The 25,386-nt window shown below is 34.9% G+C and overlaps 2 protein-coding genes across 2 annotated transcripts; one reads left to right on the top strand and one right to left on the bottom strand.

The window, feature by feature from the left end:
- Window positions 1-13,853: 13,853 nt before the first annotated feature.
- On the bottom strand, window positions 13,854-14,219 carry LOC139844158 (glutathione S-transferase T3-like). The gene has a single exon (XM_071834366.1). The coding sequence runs from the start codon at window positions 14,217-14,219 to the stop codon at window positions 13,854-13,856; it is 366 nt and encodes a 121-aa protein (XP_071690467.1).
- Window positions 14,220-15,710: 1,491 nt separating this feature from the next.
- On the top strand, window positions 15,711-19,568 carry LOC139881071 (probable WRKY transcription factor 21). Its single transcript, XM_071865611.1, has 3 exons — window positions 15,711-16,887; window positions 17,007-17,132; window positions 19,008-19,568. The coding sequence occupies exons 1-3, from the start codon at window positions 16,121-16,123 to the stop codon at window positions 19,150-19,152; spliced, it is 1,038 nt and encodes a 345-aa protein (XP_071721712.1). The 5' UTR covers window positions 15,711-16,120; the 3' UTR covers window positions 19,153-19,568.
- The last annotated feature ends 5,818 nt before the right edge of the window (window positions 19,569-25,386 follow it).

Genomic DNA, 25,386 nt, shown 5'->3' with positions numbered 1-25,386 from the left:
TTCATAATCTTTTAAATGCGGACACGGGTCAAAATTTCTCGGGTCTAGGCAAGTCTATTTGGCAAGGGGTAATTTGGATGACTTCTTATCTAATTTGGAAGAATCGTAACAACAAAGTCTTCAAGAACAAATGTTGGAACGTTCCGGTTGCAGTTAGTGAAATTCAAGTCAAATGCTTCGAATGGATTGCGAAGAGATGCAAGGAAAAGAATATGGAATGGCATGATTGGCTACACAATCCTTCGGGTTATGTTTTGTAATTATTACCTCACGGTTGTTAGATGACATCTTGACATCTTAGACACTCGTAGATTTTGAGTTTCATTGTGAAGTTTTGTAATGTGAGACATTATTGTAACTTTGTGATATAATCAATAAAATATTTGTTGCCTTTCGGAAAAAAAAAATGGGAAACATTATGTGAATATTAGGACGGAGGAGTACTTATTACCGAGTATTTATTTTATAGATCTTTTTAATGAGAGGTTTTTTATGAGCCGTCATTAAGAAATTCACACACATATTATTTATTTAAATTTAATATAATTAACCATTTCATGAAAATAAGTATCCTCTACCACCATAATGTACCACTACTTTATGCATAATTCTAATTTTTAATGAAATCATAAAAGTTATCATTAGAAAAATCTATGGATGTAAGTGAGCCTATGTACTCGGGAGCTACTCGAGGTTAAATCGTTAAAAGCTCGATTCGAGCCTAAACAAGTTCTAATCTGCGTTTAAACTTATTTTGAAGCTCGTTAAGTAAAAGAGTATGATAAGCACGCGAGCCTAAACGAGTTTTACATTTATATAAACTAAATTTTGTTATTATAATAATGTAATTATATAATAATTCCTATTACGTATTTAATTGTCAAATTAATAATATTATGTATTTTATGATATAAAAATTACAGCAAACAATAAATACGAAATAAAATTTAAAAAATAAAATAAAGTAATTTACGAGTCAAGTTCGGGTGGAGTTCTTATTTAAAACAAATCAAACAAATGGAGCTCGAACTTAAAATATTATGTTCGAATCAAGCCAACTCAAGCTTTTAAGAAAATTAAGCAAGCCGAGCTGAAGCTCGAATCAATTCGTTAACACCCGTTTTGTGACGACCCGGAAATTTTTGACCAAATTTAAACTTAATCTTTATATAATTCCAACTTGATAAGCAATGAATTTTAATAAATCTTGAATCTCCGGAAAGAGTTTTACACAAGCTTTTGGTCACCCTTTTATTCCGACAATTCACGAACGTCATAACTTGATTTAATTGTTTAATTGTTTAATTATTGTGTATATATATAGATTTATATATATTTAACTTGAAAATATGATAATTAAATATCTCATTAAGTATATTAACAAAGTATTATATATATATATATATATATATATATATATATATATATATATATATATATATATATATATATATATATATATATATATATATATATATATATATATATATATATATATATATATATATATATATATATATATATATATATATATATATATATATATATATTCATACTACTAATTTAAAGAGTTTTCAAACAATATATATGTTACTATTTAAATGACGTAATTAACTTATGTTAAAATGTATTTACATATAATGTATTACGAGTGTAAATACATCTTTAAAAGTATTGAATACTCTTTACAAATACATATAAAGGATAGCTATACTCATATTTCCGTTCAATTTCCTCAAGAATTCTACTCGTATTCATACGGCATTTTTACACGTATTATACACAGCTTCTAGAAGTATTTACTATTGGTATATACCAATAGAAATCTGCAATTATTTGTGTAATATGTAATCCATGACCTAATCAATTTAATATGTCATCCATGACTTAATACATTTTAACTTATCTTAGATATTTTCACTAAAAACCAAATTTTCAAGCCTATAAATAAGCACCATTTCTAACTCATTTTTACACATTCATTTTCCAAATTCTACTTCCAATTTTCACACACACTTGCAAGAACTCTCTCAAGTTTTGTTCTACTACTTTTTTCCAGCAACTTTACATTCTAAATTTGAGATAAAAACTCTACTTCAACTCTTGTTCAAGTCATATGTTTATAGCTATCTATATAAGAGTTTATAAACTAGAACATAGTTTAGTTGATTCTAAACTTGTTTGAAAAACTAATCTAATCTTTCTAACTTAACTCTAATAACACTTATTTATATGTATTATTATATTATATTAAGTTAATATAAGAACTTATAACTTGTACATATGAAGAACACCTTGAAACTTAACATATATCCTTTAATCTCCATTCAGTAAAAAGCGGGCTGTTTTGGGTTGGGAATTAAAAACATATCTTAGACCTTGAGTTCGAGGCTAAGACTTTGGAAATATGTTAATATATGTAAATAAGACTTCCAGTATTTTTTTCATGATTTTAGACAAAGTGGAAGTGTTTTATCAAAAATCATATATTGGGTGGATGCCGGGATTTTTGCAAATCTGTCCACCGACACAAAAAGAAGGTAAAGCTCTAAAAATTACTACTTGGGATGAACTTTTCGAATTGGTTTTGTAAAATTAACTTCTTAAGGAATCCATAGCAATTTGATTCACTTTAAACGGAGTTGTAATGAATATTTGGCGAGCACAACAAAATCTGCTAAAATTAATATTGTATGGACGAAATTTATATTATAAAAACTATATTAACCATATCCTTGTCAACTTTTCCTATATCCTATATATATTTGGACATGTTATCAGTAGTATAACAAAATATTATAATCTTGGTTAATTCTGTGATTGTATATATGTATAATAATATTCTTGGTACGTCCTAACACAATAAGTATACAATACGTTTTGATAAATCCTAAGACAATACGTACACATTATGTCTTAGTTAATTCTAAGACAATACGTATACAATACGTCTTTGGGTTGATGCAAAGACAATACGTATACAATATGTCGTGGGGTAATTCTAAGATTATATATATATATATACCGATTATTGGACCGTTGGACTTTTCGGACTATTTTGGACTACCAACAAAGGACTACTAACAATGGACTACTAACATAAAATGTTAAAAATTATTATATAAGTATTCTATGAACATGCTTTATTTTATTCATATGTCGTATTATTATCTGAATCGTTATTATTGTTATAGGTTCGTGAATCCAAGGACGACGGTCATATTTTTAATAAGCTGAAAACTTATTATTAATATACTTTTACTACCGTGAGTATATAGTCCCATTTTTAAACTCTAAAAATATTTTGGGATGAGAATACATGCATTTTATGTTTTAAGCCATAGACACAAGTACTTAAAATATATTCTACGTTGAGTTGTACCACTTTGCATATCTTCCCTAATAGCTTGGTAACTAATATTTACATGTTGTAAGAACATGTATACGCGAATCCTATCGATAGATCTATCGGGTTTGACAACCCCAACCGGGCTAGTCGCTCTAGTATCGTAAACGGTTGCATAGTACTTCGTTTTTACTACACTTGGTACAGTGTAGGGAGATTTCATAATAAAGGGAATATGCCACATTAATGGTTAAGTATGGTTATCGAAGCGCACATCAACTTATAGAATACTTTTATACACTTGCGAGTGTACATATATTTATAACTATGAAATCTTGTGGTCTATATTTATATCGATGATAAACCTATATATCTCACCAACCTTTGTGTTGACTATTTACGCATGTTTATTCTCAGGTCCTTAAGAAAGTCTTCCGCTGTTGCATTATCTGAGCAAGCTGTGCTGTAAGACCCTAATCTTCATTGTACAGCAGAGTATATAGAGTACATAAAGTGTGGGAATGATTGTGCAGTTAAACAGAAGTCAGAGAGCAATCTGAGCTTAGTGCGCGCCACGCACACCAAAGACTGTAGCCGGTTTTTTGCTGTTTTAATGAGATATTTTGATGGGCAATTTGGTAATTTCACTTGTGGAAGAGTTAAAGGCCAGTTGGTCAGTTGTGGAGTAACATTAACTCCATTATCAACAACCTTATCCCCTTTACTTAAATTTTTAGAGTGAGAGTGTGATTCTTGAGTGAGAAAGCTTAAATCTAAGGGGAAGAAGTTGTTCTCGGACCAAAGTGCGGGTATTAAAGTTGTTCATCCCCTCTCTAGCTCCGTTGTGGTTTTAGTGGTATGTTCTAACTTTAATTTCCGTACTTTGATTTTGTGTAAGGGTTAGGGTTTGGGTAAATGAAGAACATAAAACCCATATTTGGTGATTTTGGGTGTTCTTGGGTAAGATGGAGTCATGAAGACTCATTGTTAACTAACCTAGGGTTTCAAAGTGGTAATTGATGTTTATGAGTCCTAATTGGTTAGTTAATTACTAGCACACCTAGTTAATTAGTAAATGGGTGTTAGATGGGTTAGTAGATAACCCGAAATGGGTATGTTGACTTTAAATTAGTCAAAGGGCTAATGATTGACCTAATTGGGAAATATGGGTATGAAATACCCTAATTGTGTAATGGTTAGTGTTGTTGGATCTTAATCACTAGCTTTTAAGTGATTAATGATGGTCTTGACCCTTAAAGGGCGGTTTTGGTGAAAATGGGGCATTTAATGCCTTTAAGTCATTAAATGCACATGAGTGAAGTGTTGGTATTTAGTCAACAAGTTTGTTTGTTGATCGAGTACTTATATTATTAGGTACCTTGCTTTGAAGCTTGTGGAGGTATAAATCGTCACCAAATCGTTAAGGTGAGTGGAATGATTATATGCATATGTATGTAATGTATTTATTTGTATGCTATGGTATGAACCAAAGAGCCGGTAGTGCCATAGTATGTGCGAGCGTGCTATGATGTGAACCAAAGAGCCGGTAGCATCATAGTACGTGTGTTATAGTGTGAACCAAAGAGCCGGTAGCGCTATAGCACGATTTGTTAGGGTGTGAACCAAAGAGCCGGTAGCACTCTAGCGTGAGTATGACTCGAGTTGTGATGTGAACCAAAGAGCCGGTAGCATCATGACAAATGCGTATGGTGTGAACCAAAGAGCCGGTAGCACCATGACGCGAGAATGGTTAACCATGGTTGTGTATTTTGTTTTGTAGCATATTATATTATGTCGATTATATGTTATTGATTACGCTAGTAGCGATTTGTTGGAGATTATTAGCTTTGTACTTGAGATGGTATGCTAATTGTATTGCTAGCGAGTATGCGGTATATGTGTAAGTGATTGCAAGTAGGTATGTTATATGTATATATGGGTATAATTATTGCATTCACTAAGCTTTGCTTACCCTCTCGTTGTTTATCTTTTTATAGGCTCCGGCGCCGACAAAGGTAAGGGCCTTCGATTGGATTAGAGATCCCGCTTGTTGTTTAGGGGACGCTTTTGGGATGTGATAGCTTTTGGAGTATGACCAAGATATGGGTAGTTTAACCCCAAACACCATGCTCATAGTGTCGTTTGGAATTTAAACTAGTGTGGTCGAAACTCGGACTTTCGTATGAAACTCGTAAAACGGCCGATGTGGGTCCCGTTTTGTAAAAATCATTTTATGTTTGAATCGTATGAGTTTTTCATATTAGAACATGTTGTGAAAAGCGTTTCGTCTAAATATGTCGGGAAGTGGGAGATCTTTATTCGAAAAATTGAAAATTTGGACAGAATTGAAAATAGGCCTGTGCGCGCCGCGCACCCTGAGGTGGTGCGCGTGGCGCACTCCCCTGTAAAAAAAAATTATTTTATGCGTGTTCGATTGTATATTGGGTTGGGTTGTTACAAGTGGTATCAGAGCATGGTCTAAGGGATTTAGGCGACTTGAGATAGGTGCCTAGATTTAGATTTATTTGTGTATGCGCTTTACGCGGGACTTGTAGGAGACGGGTCGGATCGGGAGTTGATTAGTGCTTAGGTTTATGTGAACTAACCTTGCGCTAATTGTTTTGTGTTGTGTTTGCAATCATCAAGCAAGATAGACGTTGTACTAGCAAGTTAATGCGACGTGCTCGCGTAACAATGATTAGCTACCATTGTTACGAGTTCAAATCGTGTCAAACAAGCGATGTACGATGATTGTCGAGCAAGATGGGGTAGTGTGGTGTATATGTATATACATATGTGTTAAGTTTTCTCGTTCGTTGCTTAACCTTTTCCGTTTTATAGTATGAAGACGAGAAACGGACCCGAGACCAATGAAGGGGGTTCGAGCGAGGATGCTGAGTTTACGGCCAAGGTTGAGGCCATTATGCAAAGGTGTCATGAGGCCTTCTTAGAGGATGTTAAGAAGATGGTCTTGGATTCGATTGACGATCAAGTAGTCAATCTAGTCAAGGAACAAGTTAAGATTGTTCTTAAAGAGGATAACGCGGGAAGACGAGACTTTCACTATAAAAACTTCAAAGATGCTCAACCTCCCACCTTTGAAGGTGAACGAGACCCTCTAAAGAGTGCTCGATGGATCTCTGATATGGAGGGGGCTTTCCGTACTAGTGAGTGCCCTCTCGATAAAAAGACGAGGTTTGGTAGTAGCATGATGAGGGGTGATGCCAAGTTGTGGTGGGATGCGAAAATCTGACTTTATGGCGAAGAACAAAGTATGTGTTTGACGTGGGACGAGTTTAAAGAGGAATTTTTCAGGGAGTACCGAACTTCGGCCTATCTTTCAAAGCTTAAGGACGAGTTACGTACTTTAAGGCAAGGGTTAATGGATTTGAACACTCTCAAATCCACTTTCTTATCAAAGACCCAATTTTGCCCAGAGTATGACGGGAACGATCACATGTTGAAAGAAGATTTCTACCGAACCTTGAATGATAACTATCAAGAAAGGATTAGTAGGAATTCGGCGAAGACTTTTGATGAGCTATTTGATATCGCTAAGGGTTTTGAGTCACTTGCTCCAAGAAAGAGTGACTTCACCTTTGGCAAACGAAAATTTGAAGCTACTAGCCACTCGAACAAGAAGAACAAGAGTGTGACTGAGAGCGTTGGTAGTGCGAAAAAGGGGGCTTCTAAGAGTTTTGGGCCCACGTGCTACAATTGTGGTCAACAAGGGCACTTGGCCCGTGATTGTACGAACTCATCTTCCAACAAAATCGTTTGTTTTAATTGTAACAAAGAGGGGCACAAGAGGCCGGAGTGTCCCGAATTACGCAACGATAATGTTAAGCGATTAGAGAAGGTGGCGGGTACGGCTAGGGGTCGAAATTATTTGATGACCAATGAGGAGGCCAAGCAATCTAGCGATGTTTTCTCAGGTACTTTCATGGTTAATTCAAATCCGGCAAGGATACTCTTTGATAGTGGTGCAAACTTGTCGTTTGTGTCACCAAAATTTGTGCCTAAACTTAATAAACCGTTAGCTAAGCTAAGTCGTCCGGTAGAAGTTGAAATAGCGGATGGCAAGACGATGCTAGTGGTTGATGTATGTAAAAATTGTAATGTTGTGTTTGGTGTCGAAAACTTTAAAATCGACCTCATCCCGATGACTTTGGGTGATTTTGATATCGTTATTGGTATGGATTGGCTCGATCATAATAGAGCCGATATTGCATGCCATGAAAAATCTATTCGAGTGAAGACCCTTAGTGGGGGAGAGTTAATTATTCATGGCGATAAACGAAGAAGACTTGTGCCGATATGCACTTTTGCACGGGCACGTCGTTTTTTGGTTGGTGGTGGCATGGCTTTTCTTGCCCATGTTGTTGATACTCGTGATGAGCCACCACCCATTCGTGAAATTCCGGTGGTGAATGAATTTGAAGACGTTTTCCCGGATGAGTTACCGGGTGTTCCGGCAGAAAGACAAGTTGAATTTCGCATTGAGTTGGTTCCGGGGGCTACCCCCATTGCTAAAACTCCTTATCGTTTAGCACCAACGGAAATGCAAGAGTTGTTAAATCAAACCCAATAGTTTCTTGAGAAGGGTTTCATTCGACCGAGTGCTTCGCCATGGGGCGCTCCGGTTTTATTTGTGAAGAAGAAGGATGGTAGTATGCGGATGTGCATCGATTACCGGGAGTTGAATAAAGTGACGATCAAGAATCGTTATCCATTGCCTAGGATTGACGATTTGTTCGACCAACTCCAAGGTGCAATGTATTTCTCTAAAATCGACCTACGGTCCGGCTATCACCAAATGCGGGTCCGTGAGGAAGAAATCCAGAAAACGGCTTTTCGAATGCGTTATGGGCATTTTGAATTCGTAGTTATGCCTTTTGGTCTTACGAATGCACCGGCGGCATTCATGGATCTTATGAACCGAGTGTGCCAACCTATGTTGGACAAGTCGGTAATTGTGTTCATTGACGACATACTTGTCTATTCGAAGAGTATGAAGGAACATGAACATCATTTGCGGAGTGTGTTAAAGACGTTGCGGAAGGAGAAGTTGTATGCTAAATTCTCCAAATGTGAATTTTGGCTAAGGGAAGTTCAGTTCCTTGGCCACATTGTGAACGAAAATGGTATTCAAGTAGATCCGGGGAAGATAGAGACGGTAAAGAGTTGGGGACGACTGACTACGCCTACGAAAATCTGAAGTTTTCTCGGATTGGTCGGTTATTATCGTCGTTTTATCCAAGACTTTTCTAAGATCGCTTCTCCATTGACGAAGTTAACGAGAAAGAATGCGAGTTTTAATTGGGAGAACGAGCAAGAAATTGCTTTTCGATTGTTAAAAGAGAAGTTATGTCAAGCTCCGGTGTTAGTGTTGCCGGAAGGTGTGGAAGACATGACGGTTTATTGTGATGCTTCTTTAAATGGGCTCGGGTGTGTTCTAATGCAAAGAGGTAAAGTCATCGCTTATGCCTCTTGACAATTAAAGGAACACGAAACGAGATATCCGACTCATGATCTTGAGTTGGCGGCGGTTGTTCATGCGTTGAAAATTTGGCGCCATTACTTGTATGGTGTCAAGTGTACAATTTATTCGGATCACAAGAGTTTGAAACATCTTTTTGATCAAAGAGATTTGAATTATCGTCAACGTAGATGGATGGATGTGGTGAAAGACTACGATTGTGAGATACTTTATCATCCGGGCAAGGCGAATGTGGTCGCGGATGCGTTAAGTCGAAAGAGTCATCACCCGGCGTTACGATTGGGATTGTTACGTATGATTATTACTAACGATTTTCTTGAAAAACTTGGTGTGATTCAAATTGAAGCTTACGTTCACAACAAGCATGCAGAACGAATTGTGGGGCAATCGGAATTTATTACTATGGGTTCGCGTGGTTTGTTGTCTTTTCAAGGAAGAGTGTGGGTGCCTAAGATGGGGGATTATCGACGAGTGCTACTTGATGAAGCACATAATTCAAAGTATTCCATTCATCCGGGTGCGACGAAAATGTATCTTGATTTGAGAAAAGATTATTGGTGGCCGGGCATGAAACGTGATGTTGTAAAGTATGTTGAGCAATGCGTCACGTGTTTGCAAGTTAAGGCCGAGCACCAAAAGCCGTATGGTAAGTTACAACCGTTAGAAATCCCGAAATGGAAATGGGAGCACATTACCATGGATTTCATCACAAAGTTACCTAAAACGGCGAGAACCCAATTTGATTCGATTTGGGTGATAGTTGATCGATTGACGAAAAGTGCCTTGTTTCTTCCCATTCGGGAAGCAATATCATCAGAGACTTTGGCTAAATTGTTTATCAAAGAGGTAGTCGCTCGACATGGGGTTCCTATATCTATTATTTTGGATCGAGATACTCGTTTTACATCTCGATTTTGGGAAAAGTTTCATGAGGATATGGGTACGCAATTGAAATTGAGCACGGCGTATCATCCTCAAACGGACGGTCAAACCGAACGTACGAATCAAACATTGGAGGACATGTTGCGGGCGTGTATTATTGATTTCGGTGGTAGTTGGGATGAGCACTTACATTTGGTGGAATTCTCGTACAAGAATAGTTGGCATACTAGTATCGGGATGCCACCTTACGAGATGCTTTATGGGCGGAGGTGTCGAACTCCGATCTGTTGAGGTGAAATTGGCCAAAAGGAAATCGGGAGTACTGATTTGGTCTTAGAAACGAATAGCAAGATAGATATGATTCGAGATCATTTGAAAAAGGCTCAAGATAGACAAAAGTCGTATGCCGACAAACGTAGGCGAATGATCGAATTTCAAGAAGGTGACATGGTGATGCTTAAGGTTTCGCCATGGAAAGGTGTTATTCGGTTTCGAAAATGGGGAAAGTTAGCTCCTCGGTTTATTGGGCCATTTAAGGTTTTAGCTCGTGTTGGTGAAGTCGCGTATCATTTGGAATTACCCGAAGAGCTTGCGGGGATTCATAATACATTTCATGTTTCCCATCTCCGTAAGTGTCTTGCGGATGATTCATCATGGGTGCCGTTAGACGAAATTGAGCTAAACAATAAGTTAGAGTATATTGAGGAGCCGATTGCCATACTCGATGAGAAGGTCAAAAGGTTGAGGCATAAAGAGGTTAGGACTTTTAAAGTTCAATGGCATCGTAGTAAGGGTTCCGAGTTTACTTGGGAGCCCGAAGAATTCGTGTTGGTTTATCTTCCCTCTTGTCATGTGGCTTGGATCGCGAGGACGCGCTCCGATTCAAGTGGGGGAGAGTTGTAAGACCCTAATCTTCATTGTACAGCAGAGTATATAGAGTACATAAAGTGTGGGAATGATTGTGCAGTTAAACAGAAGTCAGAGAGCAATCTGAGCTTAGTGCGCGCCACGCACACCAAAGGGAGCGCGCCGCGCACTCTCTACTGTAGCCGGGTTTTTGCTGTTTTAATGAGATATTTTGATGGGAAATTTGGTAATTTCACTTGTGGACGAGTTAAAGGCCAGTTGGTCAGTTGTGGAGTATCATTAACTCCATTATCAACAACCTTATCCCCTTTACTTAAATTTTTAGAGTGAGAGTGTGATTCTTGAGTGAGAAAGCTTAAATCTAAGGGGAAGAAGTTGTTCTCGGACCAAAGTGCGGGTATTAAAGTTGTTCATCCCCTCTCTAGCTCCGTTGTGGTTTTAGTGGTATGTTCTAACTTTAATTTCCGTACTTTGATTTTGTGTAAGGGTTAGGGTTTGGGTAAATGAAGAACATAAAACCCATATTTGGTGATTTTGGGTGTTCTTGGGTAAGATGGAGTCATGAAGACTCATTGGTAACTAACCTAGGGTTTCAAAGTGGTAATTGATGTTTATGAGTCCTAATTGGTTAGTTAATTACTAGCACGCCTAGTTAATTAGTAAATGGGTGTTAGATGGGTTAGTAGATAACCCGAAATGGGTATGTTGACTTTAAATTAGTCAAAGGGCTAATGATTGACCTAATTGGGAAATATGGGTATGAAATACCCTAATTGTGTAATGGTTAGTGTTGTTGGACCTTAATCACTAGCTTTTAAGTGATTAATGATGGTCTTGACCCTTAAAGGGTAGTTTTGGTGAAAATGGGGCATTTAATGCCTTTAAGTCATTAAATGCACATGAGTGAAGTGTTGGTATTTAGTCAACAAGTTTGTTTGTTGATCGAGTACTTATATTATTAGGTACCTTGCTTTGAAGCTTGTGGAGGTATAAATCGTCACCAAATCGTTAAGGTGAGTGGAATGATTATATGCATATGTATGTAATGTATTTATTTGTATGCTATGGTATGAACCAAAGAGCCGGTAGTGCCATAGTATGTGCGAGCGTGCTATGATGTGAACCAAAGAGCCGGTAGCATCATAGTACGTGTGTTATAGTGTGAACCAAAGAGCCGGTAGCGCTATAGCACGATTTGTTAGGGTGTGAACCAAAGAGCCGGTAGCACCTTAGCGTTGTTAGAGTGTGAACCAAAGAGCCGGTAGCACTCTAGCGTGAGTACGACTCGAGTTGTGATGTGAACCAAAGAGCCGGTAGCATCATGACAAATGCGTATGGTGTGAACCAAAGAGCCGGTAGCACCATGACGCGAGAATGGTTAACCATGGTTGTGTATTTTGTTTTGTAGCATATTATATTATGTCGATTATATGTTATTGATTACGCTAGTAGCGATTTGTTGGAGATTATTAGCTTTGTACTTGAGATGGTATGCTAATTGTATTGCTAGCGAGTATGCGGTATATGTGTAAGTGATTGCAAGTAGGTATGTTATATATATATGGGTATAATTATTGCATTCACTAAGCTTTGCTTACCCTCTCGTTGTTTATCTTTTTATAGGCTCCGGCACCGACAAAGGTAAGGGCCTTCGATTGGATTAGAGATCCCGCTTGTTGTTTAGGGGACGCTTTTGGGATGTGATAGCTTTTGGAGTATGACCAAGATATGGGTAGTTTAACCCCAAACACCATGCTCATAGTGTCGTTTGGAATTTAAACTAGTGTGGTCGAAACTCGAACTTTCGTATGAAACTCGTAAAACGGCCGATGTGGGCCCCGTTTTGTAAAACTCATTTTATGTTTGAATCGTATGAGTTTTTCATATTAGAACATGTTGTGAAAAGCGTTTCGTCTAAATATGTCGGGAAGTGGGAGATCTTTATTCGAAAAATTGAAAATTTGGACAGAACTAAAAATAGGCCTGTGCGCGCCGCGCACCCTGAGGTGGTGCGCGTGGCGCACTCCCCTGTAAAAAAAAATAATTTTATTTTATGTGTGTTCGATTGTATATTGGATTGGGTTGTTACATGTGCATGGAGTCTCATACTTTTATTTAAATAAAGTGTTGCATTCAATAAAACATTTGTCATGTATTATATTCGACTGTTACGTCACGTGTGTAGTATTTGGAAACCGATGTATTTTGGGGATTACTTCTTAAATAATCGCCCACTTGTTTAAAACATGCATTATGTATAATAACGATGTGCTTTTTATGAAACGAATGCAATATTTTCTAAAACGTATCATATAGAGGTCAAATACCTCGCTATGGAACCAATGAGACGTACTGCGTTTATAGTAATATGGACGGGTCGTTTCACGTTTAGACCACTCTTAACCATGACGCAATGTCATGACATCACGGAGTGCCACATCAGCGTCACATCAGCAATTTCTTCTCATCACTAACACCACTAAATGCTAACAACCATGACGTACCAATCGATTGGTCTCACCTCTATTTTTTTATATTAAACTTATTATTTATTATTTATTACTTGTAATTATATATAAAAAATTATGATATTATTATTTATATAAAAAAGTTATCATTATTATTATTATTATTATTATTATTATTATTATTATTATTATTATTATTATTATTATTATTATTATTATTATTATTGTGTGTGTTTGTCAAATAATTACGTAAAACAAAACAACAATTTATTTCATTAAAAAACACGGGAATACAATACATGAAAATTTAAAAACAATTAAATGAAAGTTAACAACAATAAATACTAATTTTGATTCGGAAACTTGCTCGAATACTTCTTCGCTATGTCACTCCTAGCTCGCATCAACAAGTCGTATTCGTCGGGTGGAATGTCGGAAGACATCGGTTGCGATAGAAGCTTCAAACTTTCCAACATCATACGAGTGTCGACCTATCCTCCAACTTTCTTATCCGTTTTTCAGCTTCCTCCTTGATCGCCCTCATGGTTTCACGTGTAGCATTTGCAGTTTCATAAACCGCGGCTCTAACATCCTCTTACGAACAACGAGATGCAGCATCCGACGAACAAGAACTCTTTTGACTCTTTGCACGACCCGGTGGACAGCGGATTGGTGGACCTCGAAATAAGTTCTCCAAATTCATTGACGGGGCGGAGTCGAATCCTGCTCGGCATCTCCCAAATTGACAGGGTCAGGCTCGGTTTGTCGACGTTTGGCGGTCACCCCAGTTTCATACACTTGAAATTGGGGGACACTCTCTAACAACCCTCCACGCATCTTCGTACACGAAGACTTTCTTTTGTTGCTCACGAAAAGCCTTCTTAACTGACACCATAATATCGTTGTCGTTGGCTCCACTAAGCCAATGGTTAACAAGTCTTTCATAAAGTGCGACAAATAGCATGATATCGTTGGCCATCTTGGTCCACTTGTCCGATATTTGATCCATACGCCTTTGTTCCCTTACTTTAGAGTTGTAATCTTGACGGACGGTCCCCCAAAATGAACTATGTGATTGAGAGTTTCCAATATCAGGATTTAGAGTAGCGCGCATCCAACACTCGGCCAAAATCCTACTTTCCTCGTCTGACCACATAACCTTTGCCCTTTTCCTTTTTTGGAGGCGACAGTTTCTTGTGTTTCTTCGACCTCCTCAATATCGGGTTGTATGTCTTGCACTTCATCGGGTTCGTCTTCTTCGAGTGATGTGTCAAACGTAGGTATGTAAGGGCTTTGAGGTTGGTTGTGTTGCGGTGTTTGTGGTTGGTTATATTGGGGTGTTGATAGTGGGGATTATTGAGGTAATGAGGTATGGAAAATGGATTCACGGCCCAGTTATTTAGTTGATGATATTGGGGATATTGCGTGTTAGAAGACGAGCCCATGAGAGATTGATGTTGCATATGCATGTGAGATTGATGGGGATTTTGTTGAGCTTGATGAAGCGTGTTTTGGATGAACGAGATGAAGGTGTTGTTATTTTTGTTTTTGTTATTGATTTTTTTTGTTGGAAGACATGGTGATGAGGTTGATGGAGATGATAAAGTTGAGATGAAGTTGTGAGAAGTAGATGAAAATGAGAGTTTAATGTTGGTGAAAAAGAGATAGATGTTAGGTGTATATAAATGTGATTGTAGTTGAAAAAAAAAACCCACCTACTAGCCGTTTAGGAAAAAAACAAATAGTCGTTCAAACATATTTATCTGTGATTAAACATGTCGTTGCACCGCAAAATGAAGGACGGGTGGTTGTATGGCGGCCAACGACGATGGTGCTAGTATCGGTGCGGTTCAACGGCAGCCCCAACCGCTGAGCCAACCGCGAACCGATAAGAGCGGTCTTAAAACTCTTTATTAGAATATTCATTTGAGTCCATAAATTAAGTTGAGATTCAAGGGACTAATGAGAGCGCGACACGTGTCGCGAAAATCACATGTGATTGAAAAAAAATTCAAAAAATTTTTTTTGAAAAAAAAAATTTTTAATTTTTTTTCGAAAAAAAATTTTTAAATTTTTTTTCGAAATTTAAAAAAAAAAAATTTTAATTTTTTTTTTATAATCACATGTGATGTGATTTACATGCACAATCACATGTGATTGAATTGTACAATCACATGTGATTGGATTTGCCATGCATAATCACATGTGATTGGGTTTACAATCACACGTGATTGACATGCATAATCACATATGATTTTAAAAAAAAAATTTCGAAAAAAAAAATTTTCGGAAAAAAAAATTTGAAAAAAAAATTTTCGGAAAAAAATTAAAAAAAAAATTTTCGAATTTTTTTTTCCAATCACATGTGATTTTCGCGCCACATGTCGCCATTTCATTGGTCCCTTTGTTTTCAAGCAAATTTATGAATGCAAGTGATTACAACTCTTAGGAATATTTATTTAATCTTCAAAATACTCCCATTTACTATCTCTCTCTCTCTCTAATCATACTCTCTCTATCTCTAGAAATCTTTGATTTACACGCTCTATAAATAAATATAAATTATAAATATATAGATATAGATAGAATATAGAAATAGAATAGAAATATAAATGTAAAACAAAATCATATGGCATTACAGTTTTCTTTCTTTTAAGTATGAGAATATGAATTCTCTGCGTGAAGCAACAAAAGTCTTCTGTTTCACACCTCTTTCTCTCAATTCCATACGGTAATGGTAATTTAAAGAATCTTGTTCTTTAGGGTTCATTCAAAAAGGTCTCAACTTTACCATTATATCTTGGGTTTGTGAATGGACTTGTTTTTACCCTTTGTTTCCATCTGAGTTTTCTTTAATTTACCGTTAACCCACAAAAAGAAAATAAGGTAAGTTGTTCGAGTTTCATTCTAAACCTCTCTTTTTATTTGGGTCTTTTCTGAAATTTTCTCTGTAAAATTTGCATTTTTGTCATGGGTTTATAGCGTTCTATCTTAAAGTTTAAGCTTCTTGAATTTTTAGAATTGGGTTTTTTTAAATTTATAATTTTGACTGGGAATATGGAGGAAGTTGAAGCTGCTAATAGAGCTGCTGTTGAAAGTTGCCATAAAATTATCAGTCTTTTAGCTCAACCACAAGATGAAGCTCAGTACAAAAACTTAATGGTACAAACAGGGGATGCAATTGTTAGGTTTAAGAAAGTTGTATCTTTACTTAATAATGGTTTAGGTCATGCTAGGGTTAAAATGGTGAAAACAAATTCAACCCCTGTTTCAAAAAGCATACTTTTAGACAACCCTAGTTCAATCATTCACCAACATCATCCACCTAAACCACTCCAACTTCTTTTAGAAGCTCACCCAATTCATGAAATTGGATCAAATGGTGTTGCTAAGAACACTCTTTCTTTAGGGAATTTAAACCATCATCACCAACAGTCTTCACTTGAATTAAGCTCAAATGGGAAGTCTTCAATTCAATTTTCCCAAAATATTTCTCACCCTAAATCTAATTACCATTTCCTTCAACAACAACAAAAGCTCAAACAACAAGCTGAGATGATGTATAGGTGTAGCAATAGTGGAATTAGCTTGAATTTTGATAGTTCAACTTGCACACCTACATTGTCATCCAGTAGGTCTTTTATATCTTCATTGAGTAATGAAGGGAGTGTAGTTAATATGGATGGTGGTTCTTTTCGGTTAATCGGGTCGTCTCGTTCTGCTGATCAAGTTACATTTCAACACAAAAGGCGGTGTTCTGTTAGGGGTGATGATGGGAGTGTAAAATGTGGGAGCTCTGGAAGATGTCACTGCTCGAAAAAGAGGTTGATATCATATAATTTTATTCATGATTTCCATCATTATGAACTGCATTATGTTAATAGGGATATTGTTTTTAGAATAATATACTACCAATTTATGTAGTTTTCGTTTTGTTGATCAGAAAACATAGGATTAAAAGGTCAATCAAAGTACCTGCTATAAGTAACAAGCTTGCAGATATTCCTCCTGATGAATATTCCTGGAGAAAATATGGCCAGAAGCCTATTAAGGGTTCTCCACATCCAAGGTACTTTTATTTGAATATAAATAATTGTAAGTATGATTATTATTAAAATTATTTTGATTTCATGTTTTGATTATAAAGATTATGATTATAATCATAATCTTTTATTATAAAAAGTATTTAGATTTAGATTTAGATTTAGATTTAGATTTAGATGGATTTGTATATTAATTTTGGTTGTAGAAGTCCGATTTCGAAGTAGTTGTAAAAGTGCTCGACTAGTCGGGATTTTTAAGTAGTCCAACTAGTCTTCGACTTGCCTGTTATTCAGTCAAAGTTGTTAAAAGTTCAATTTTTTAGTCGATTAAAATAGGATATTCAAAATCAGTAAAATACGGTCAAAGTTGGTCAACGCCCGACTATATCTCGACTAGTCTTTGACTTGACTGATTACTCCCTACAAGGGTACGATGTCCCGACCGAATAGTCCCGACTACAACTTCTACAACCAAAATATCATTATTATTTAACAGTATCCAAATTTATACAAAAAACTAACAATTGTAGAAATTAATGTAACATATAAACTTTTATGATATAAATATTGGGGTCGGATGTAGGATCAATGTCCTTGTAGTCAATCAAAAGCAACCCACATGTTGAATACTGTAGTTAAGAATATATATTATATATATGCAATACAATACAATAATAATAAGTTAATAACTCACCATATTTATTTCTTTTGGCACTCTTAAGAAAATCATCATCTCTCCTATCACCAAAAGCTAGTAAATTACTTGAACTACATAAACTGTTAATTCAAGCTTCATCAGATTAGGAGTTCCTCCTCCATAATCAATTGTTATCTGAAAATCATTATAAAAACTTTACAACTTATCATATAAGAGCGGGATCGGATAGGATCCCAATGTGATCCTACAAGCGATCCCACGATTGATGATCCTAGTGTGATCTTACATTGATGGATCCTAGTACGATCCATCACGTTTTTGGTTGGTAGCAAGGGCGAAAATACGTGGGGGCAGGGGGCACCCGCCCCCAGTGGAATTGTAATTTTTAGTGCAAAATTTTTGGATTTTTCTCGATTTTGCCCCCAGTGAAATTTGTTTTTGCCCAAAAGTCTCCATATTTCGCCCAACAGTTCACAGGCATTCTTTGAGCTAAACCACAACAGGCCCAATATGTGTCTGTATTGTAAACCAGTTGGTATTGTAAAACAATTGTAGTTCTATCCTAACATGGATAGTAAGATGTATATATATCGACGTAAATCAATGAGAGGAAGATCAAGGATTATATTCCTATGGTTATAAATCGTCCATAACATTTTTTTTTTTTTTTTGGCCATTTGCGGTACTTTCAATTGTAATTACACGTGTTAGCATCATTGGGCTCTTTACTTGCGAGTACATACTAGACTGTTCATGGTACTGGATCAACATATAGGAAATATTGTTAATCTGTTATTGTGTATTATCTCATAAGTGTCTTCGAGCATAGGCAAGGTAAGCAACCGCCTAGGGTCCAAAAATTTAGAAGGGTCCAATAATTTGAATATGTAAATATTTTTCTCAATATATTTAATTAAATCAAATAAAAAATTGTCAATTAAAGCTAAAATACGTTGTTTTTAATAGTTAAATACAATTTAAGTAAATAAATAGATAAATTTGAGTATTGTTTTTTTATGCTTACTAAAAAATTTTAACGTATATGTGGGCCCATTTTTATTTTCGTCTAGTACCTTTAAATTGTTGAGACGGCCCTGATTATCTGGCAATTAGTTTTGAGATTAACTCTATATGCTACATGACTTTGTTATAGTAGATAGTAGATACCATAAATTAATTTGCTATAATACTGCATAGTTCAGAAGATTATTCGTTAATCAAATTAAAATATGTTTGTGAACAGGGGTTATTACAAGTGTAGCAGCGTGAGAGGTTGTCCTGCAAGAAAACATGTCGAGAGGTGTTTGGAAGATTCAACAATGCTCATAGTCACCTATGAAGGAGAACACAACCATCCTAGGTTACCTTCACAATCTGCAAATGCTTAACAACTCTCAAATAGGTTTTAGTCATGTGTTCTGTTTCTGGTTGGGTTGCTCCTGTATATATATTATTAACGGCTTTTGTGGTATACTTGGAGCTATAATTATGGTGGTAGGGGATAGTTTATGGTACTGTGGGGGTTTATTTAATCATTAGGAATTAGGAGCTACGGAGTATAATTTAGTCCTGTGTTCTGTTTCTGGTTGGGTTATTATTTGGTTCTTTTGTTTCTTTTTCATTTGACTAGATTAATGTAGGCTTTCTTTTATGGTTATTTGGGTATGGAATTGGCTAAAACAAACTCACCACTGTTAAATGTTGGATCAAGAACTCTGATGGTGTTTTTGACTTGTAATTTTTTTTTTTTTTTTTTTTTTCGTTTGTACTAATTTGTGGTATTTAAGGTATAAGTTGTGAGAATGGTGTTAAATATTTTTATATATAGGAGGTTTATATTTATTTGGGGGATGATTCTCACACACTTTTTTGATACTCACACACCAATTGAGTATTATTAGAAGAGTAAAAGGTTAAAATAAGTGTGTGAGGATCAAAAAAGCGTGTGTGAAAATCATCCCCTATTTATATGCACCTCAATTTGAAAACATAAGAGTTTTGGTTATCGTTTATTGCTTTAAATATGGCAAAAATATCTTAACATTCCAATTTTGAATTTGAATAGTCAATTGTGGGTGCTTTATATAGTCCAAAATAGTAAGTGTTGATTTTGAATTTGATGTTACAGTCTTGGAATCTTTGACTTTAGATCACATCATTGGTGATGGGGACGCGAATGGCATATACATGTGAGAACCGTTGTAACGATATTCTATTAATTCATGAATAACCAGTGACGTCACAGAAACAGATTGTACACTTTTTAGTCAAAAAGTGCAATCAACATGGCAGTGTCACTTTTTGACACTCAATAACTCAATTCATGAATAACCAGTGCCATCACAGAAACAGATTGTACACTTTTTAGTCAAAAAGTGCAATAAACCTGACGTGGCAGTGTCACTTTTTGACACCCAGTAACTCAAAATGTCACTCATGCATTGTCAAATTCTAGTAGAGTTCACTAAATATAAACTAGTGAAATGACCCGTGGAACCACGTGTTTGTTTAAACGAAACAGTTTAGTTATACAGTATGTTTTAAGTATTAAGTAAATGTAAATACTAAAGTGATTTAATTTAATGATCCGTGAAGCCACAGATTCCGACTAATAAATCTATATAGGAAAAATATATAATTAAACTCACAAATTTGCTATTAGTCGTGATGTGAGAAGAAAAAACTCACAAATTTACAAAATTAGTATACAAATTTACGTGTGTTTCATTAGAGTTAATGTTTTAAATATATAGTTATATTTATATTTAGTTTTTATTTAGAAGAGATTAGTATTTCCTTTTATAAAAGATTTTATATTAGTTTTTAATTAAATTAATATAAAATAATGACATCATCAAAGATGTTTTAAAAATTTTCTTTTTTATTTTAAATTATTTTTATGCTTAGAAAATATTTATTTATGACATTATCATTTTATAGATTTAATAGAACTTATAAATTATAACATTTAATTAGAAACTTATTGATTAAACTTGCATATTCAATTACCAATTCATACATAGGACGACAATAACAACGCTTATGTTTAACTTAAGCTAGTTTTAGTTTGTTACAATATGTTCTTTTTCTTCTAGCTATATAAATAGTTACAAATTTTACGTATAATAATTATAATACCTTTTATATATCTTTATAAAATCATAATTGACTTAATTGAAACATAGGTTTAAAAGTTTTTATAATGTTACTTACTTACACTTATGATCGAATTTATAAAATATTGTAATCTAGAATGATGTTACACAATGTCCATTTGATCGTATATATACTCAAGTAGTTATTTATATAAACCATCCGGGCTTAGCTTGGATGGCCACCTCTTGGGATAGGCCTCACCTTTGGTGCAGGTTCGATTCTCAGGGGGGACGGGGTTTTCCCGGATATTATACATACTTCTGTTCCACTTGTGGGGTCTTCTCCTTGTGGGGCAGGGGGTCCCCTACTACAGTCTGCTGGGTAGGGTGTATAATAAAATCGATTGGGTCGTCACAGCGAAGATCGAGACCGGGTTTCCTCGTTGCGTGTGTAGCGTAAGTGGTGTGTTAGCCACTGATCTAGGCCGTTAAAAAAAAGTAGTTATTTATATATCATATATTAATATTACTTAATTGTATTCAATTAAGTTAATTCCCTAAATTAGATCATTTTCTAAATTGTGATCGTGAATTTAAGAATGTGATGAGAGGCAAATATATTATTTTCAAATTATTTTCATCCTAATCCCGTGTATTTAAGAATGTGATGAGAGGCAAATATATTATTCCAAATTATTTTCATCATAATCCCGAATAATTAGGGATTTATATGCAAAGCGTATGGATGATGAAATGTTCGTATTTTTCCGCATTGCTATAGGGATATTATTAACTGTGGTACAACTACATTCCTATATTATAGGAAATGATATGCATATTAGTAGGTAGTTATTATATACAATAAAAATGTAAAAATGAAGAAGAAACTCACGTAAAATTGACTTAAATTGTAATAAATTTATAAATTTTGTTATATTGCTAGAATATTTGTTACAATTTGAATTTCTTGAACAATATGAAAAGAGCAAAAAAATAAAAAAATAAAAATAAAAAAGGGTGTAACATACAAAATCATAGTTGTCTCTCAAACGTGATAATATTAAATTTCGGGGTCATTCACAATGTTATTATAAAGAAACAATTGCCGGAGAATTGAATAAGGTTCAAAATACATAAATTCTCAAGAAAAATAACATAAACTCATAAGGCTTCATAACACAGTCTATGACTTTAAAACAAACATTCGTCAAATCTAAAATAATGAAACATCATCACTTTTAATTCTTCTCTTGAAGCACCATACAGTCTATACTCATCATCTTCACACCTATGTGTGCATGAGGGAGACCACGTTTCGCTAAAACGATAGTGTAAACAACTGCAACAAAAATTGTGAAATAAGTAGTCTTTTAAAACGCATATACGTAGTTACTTATCAATCAAACATCGAACTTATAAAATACCCGAGGAACCCTTTCAATAAACATGCATTTTTTTAATTATTCAACCATACAATACACCTTCAATTCAAATATGTGTAACAGAATTTTTTGTATGTCAAAAGCTTTTAGATTGTTGTTATTTAACAAACAAACAGCAATAGGACACTTTGGGTTGCATTTGATAATTAGGAAGAAAGTTGGAGATCCAATACGTTCCACCATTGTCATTGAATCCAAATTGTTTTGCATAATTAAATATGTTTCATTCAAAGATTGTTTATTTGCATGATCAAATAACATTAAAAAAGCCGATAATCTTGTTGTTTGAATATAAAAAAAAAATTAGATAATTAGACTAATTGTACATACCTGGTTGTTCAGGATTTAATATTGTTTGAGAGAAAAATTTTCAGAGGAGGTAATCACAAATGCGTATGTCGTGGTTTAAATAAATGAGTGGGTCCGGAATAATTTGTGTATTTATTTATTATTTATTTACTTTACGTCTATACATGTTTCCATTTTTAAGCTCATATTTTATGTAAGTGCATTTTAATTGATTTATTTTTTTCAGAAATTATTTAGGTAAAGGATGACGTCAGTGGGCTGTTTTTAATGGAACACGTGTCTGGATTAAGGCTTAATGATGGGCAAATTAGCCTAATTGCTTACATCATCATTTTAGTATTATAATAGTATTTATAGATTAAATATATTATTTAAAATACTAAATTATATTAGTATTCATAAAATAAAAAAAATACATTCGGATAAAAAAAACTAGAAAAAAATAGTACGCTGCAGAAAAAAAAACTGGAAAAAAAAAACATTCCGAAACTTAAAAAAAAAAGATCTAGTCGTCTTCGGATGAGTCGATGTTTTGATCGTCGTTTTGTGGTGGCGGCGGTGTTGGTTGAAGCAAGTGTGCATATTTGTCGAGAAACACTTTTTGAAGTCCCTCAATCATATTTTTTCGGACTTCATCATTGATATCCGAGGGGTTGATGGCCAAAATGGAAGCACCTTGAAACGTGGTTTGGAGTGTTGCTTCCTTTTTCGCATGGGCTATACCCGATGCTGTTGCTTTCTTATGCATTGAAATCACTTCCAAAGCCTCTTCCGCTTTTGATGAACGTGATGAAGAACGAGTTGTGTCGGTACCCGTGCTTGTTGATCGAGCCTTTTTTTTTGCCCTTTCTCGGCCCATTGGCCTCGGAAAAGGATTATCGTCCAAAAGATAGTTTTGAGAAAGTGGAACATTAAACTCTTCATTGTCGGCATCTAAAGAAACATGACTACGGGTGCCGGGAACATACCACTTTGACTTATCTTTCAAAAAACGCCAAGCATCCATCATATTGAATTTTTTCCCTTTATTATTAAGTATGTAGATTTCATGGGCTCGTTGCTCTACATTGAGCTCGCTCTCACCGCTTCTCCAATTACGACGGGCCTCATTGTAAGCGGCATTAAACTCAGAACAATTTTTATTGATGTTTCTCCATTTTGAAGACAATTGATTGTCGCCTCTATCCCACCCGTGCTTATTGTTATTAAATTTCTTATAAATCCAACCCCACAACGATTCATACTTTTGTGAATTTCCTTTTCGGGAATCTTGAGATGAATCGATCCAACATTGCGCCAACCATTCTTCTTCTTGGGTTCTCCATGCTTTGCATTTTTTTTGAATTGGGACTTCATCGACAAATACATTTAAAAACGAAACAACCGAATTATAAAATTTGTACATATATATATATATATATATATATATATATATATATATATATATATATATATATATATATATATATATATATATATATATATAAATCTCTCTATAGGGTCATAATCAAGAGAGAAGCACTTTTTTGTGGGGAATGGGGAAACAAATTTTTTTTTTTTCATTTTTTGAAAAAACTCTGTTCACGAACATTATAGATTAGATGAAAATATGAACATTTAAAAAAGATACTTTGTGATGAATGTCATTATTTTGGCGGTAAAACGCTCGAAGAAAAAAATAAAAACATTTAATGCATTGAATGTTTTGCTGCTGAGTTTATTTGCATCGTTTTGTTTTCATCTTGTGTGAAGTGTTTTTTTCGAATTTAGCCCGATTTAGAGTTTAGGATTTAGGGTTTAGGATTTTCGAGTTTACTCCGTAAACCCTCAACCCAAAACCCTAAACCCTAAACTCTAAACCGTTCGTGTTAAAATATTCAATCTAAACCCTAATTTCTAAACCCTAAACCCTAATTTCTAAATCCAGAACCCTAATTTCTAAACCCTAATAGCTAAATCCTAATTTTTAACCTCTTAATTTCTAAACCCTAATTTCTAACCCCTTAAAAAAAAAAAAAACTCAGAATCAAAACATTCAATGCACTGAATGTTTTCATTTTTTTCTTCGAGCGTTTTACGGCCAAAATAATAACATTCATCACAAAGTGTCTTTTTTAAATGTTCATATTTTCATGTGATCTTGATGCCTGAAAAAAAAAATCAAAAAAAAACGAAAAAAAATTACTTTCCCCTAAAAAAGTGCTTCCCTCTTGATTAAATCTCTCTTTCTCTCTCTCTCTCTCTCTATATATATATATATATATATATATATATATATATATATATATATATATATATATACCGAAACATTTAAAAAAAATGTTATACCTTGCTTTTTTTTATTTTTTTTTATTTTTATGATTTCGTGGTTTCCTAGCTTGCGTTTCCGGCACCGTATCATCTAGCATTTCCGCAACCGTTTCGGGACGGGGAGTTTCCGGTCGCGGAGTAAACGGAGTAGTCGACGTTTGCAAAGTGCGCGCTTGTTCAAACAACGCGTTTGTTGCAACCATAATTGATGTTGTTCTTCGGGTGTTAATGCACGATGTTGGGAAATTATAATGGGAATTTGTTGTAGATGACTCGGGTTTGATGAACCCAAACCTAAATTCGCTCCGTACCTCATCATATCGGTGTACGAAACATATTCGTTTGTAAACGGTGGTCGTTGGTTCGTGTTTCCGGATTCATTCGGGTTTGGTGGTCGTTGATTCGGGTGAGATATGTTTTTGTTTGTGATTAAATTTTATAAAAGTTTATGGGATGAAGATGAATA

Source organism: Rutidosis leptorrhynchoides, chromosome 1, assembly GCF_046630445.1.
Source record: "Rutidosis leptorrhynchoides isolate AG116_Rl617_1_P2 chromosome 1, CSIRO_AGI_Rlap_v1, whole genome shotgun sequence".
NCBI lineage: Eukaryota > Viridiplantae > Streptophyta > Magnoliopsida > Asterales > Asteraceae > Rutidosis > Rutidosis leptorrhynchoides.
Note: the sequence above shows the minus strand (reverse complement) of the source record. Positions and strands in the feature narration are given on the sequence as shown.